This window comes from Morone saxatilis, unplaced genomic scaffold, assembly GCF_004916995.1.
Source record: "Morone saxatilis isolate NCDOM2014 unplaced genomic scaffold, NCSU_SB_2.0 Contig15, whole genome shotgun sequence".
In the NCBI taxonomy this organism is placed as follows: domain Eukaryota; kingdom Metazoa; phylum Chordata; class Actinopteri; family Moronidae; genus Morone; species Morone saxatilis.
Window position 1 is genome coordinate 25,912,955 of NW_023339707.1, and position 608 is coordinate 25,913,562.

The following is a 608-nucleotide window of genomic DNA, read 5'->3' on the forward strand; positions in this document are numbered from 1 at the left end:
GAACATCATCTACTGTACAGAGAATTCATCTACTGTACAGAGAACATGAGATTAAAGATCTGTTGTCCTCTGCTGCCTCCTGCTGCTGCTGTCATGTATTACTTCTGTCATTAGACTTTTTACTAATCTCTTTCATTGTTTTTTCTGATGTTTTCTAACTTTAATCTACAGTCCATTCCACTGTCTGACAGTATCTGTTGTGTTAGTCCATACTAACTCTCTTCAGCCATCATCAAACAAACCCGTGGTCATTTAAAAAAGCTCTGATAATCAATAAAGTGTGATTGCGTGTGCAGATCCAGACGGTGAAGACGCAGGAGATGAATCTGTTGCGCGAGCAGCAGGAGGCGCTGACGGCCGAGCTGCAGCAGAGACGAGTTGAACAGGAGAGTCTGCTGGCTCAGAGAGACGACCTCGACTCCCAGCTGCAGGTACTAATACTGTAATACTGTACAGTGTATAAAGTATGAGCTTCATCTACTGCAGTAAAATAAAACATACACATTAATGCAGCACATATAATAGGAAAACACTGTTACTTTAAGTGCTTTAAGTACATTTAGATAATAATACTTAAATACTTCACAGTGTGGCATTAGAACTTTTAC

General features: G+C 40.1%; 1 protein-coding gene across 1 annotated transcript in view; it reads left to right on the top strand.

Moving 5' to 3' along the window:
• gripap1 (GRIP1 associated protein 1) overlaps positions 1 to 446 on the top strand; it is an 8,383-nt gene extending 7,937 nt beyond the window's left edge. Inside the window, exon 12 of the mRNA XM_035656286.1 lies at positions 297 to 446. Coding sequence (XP_035512179.1) covers positions 297 to 446 — 150 coding nt within the window. The remainder of the gene's footprint in view (positions 1 to 296) is intronic.
• Positions 447 to 608: the final 162 nt, after the last annotated feature.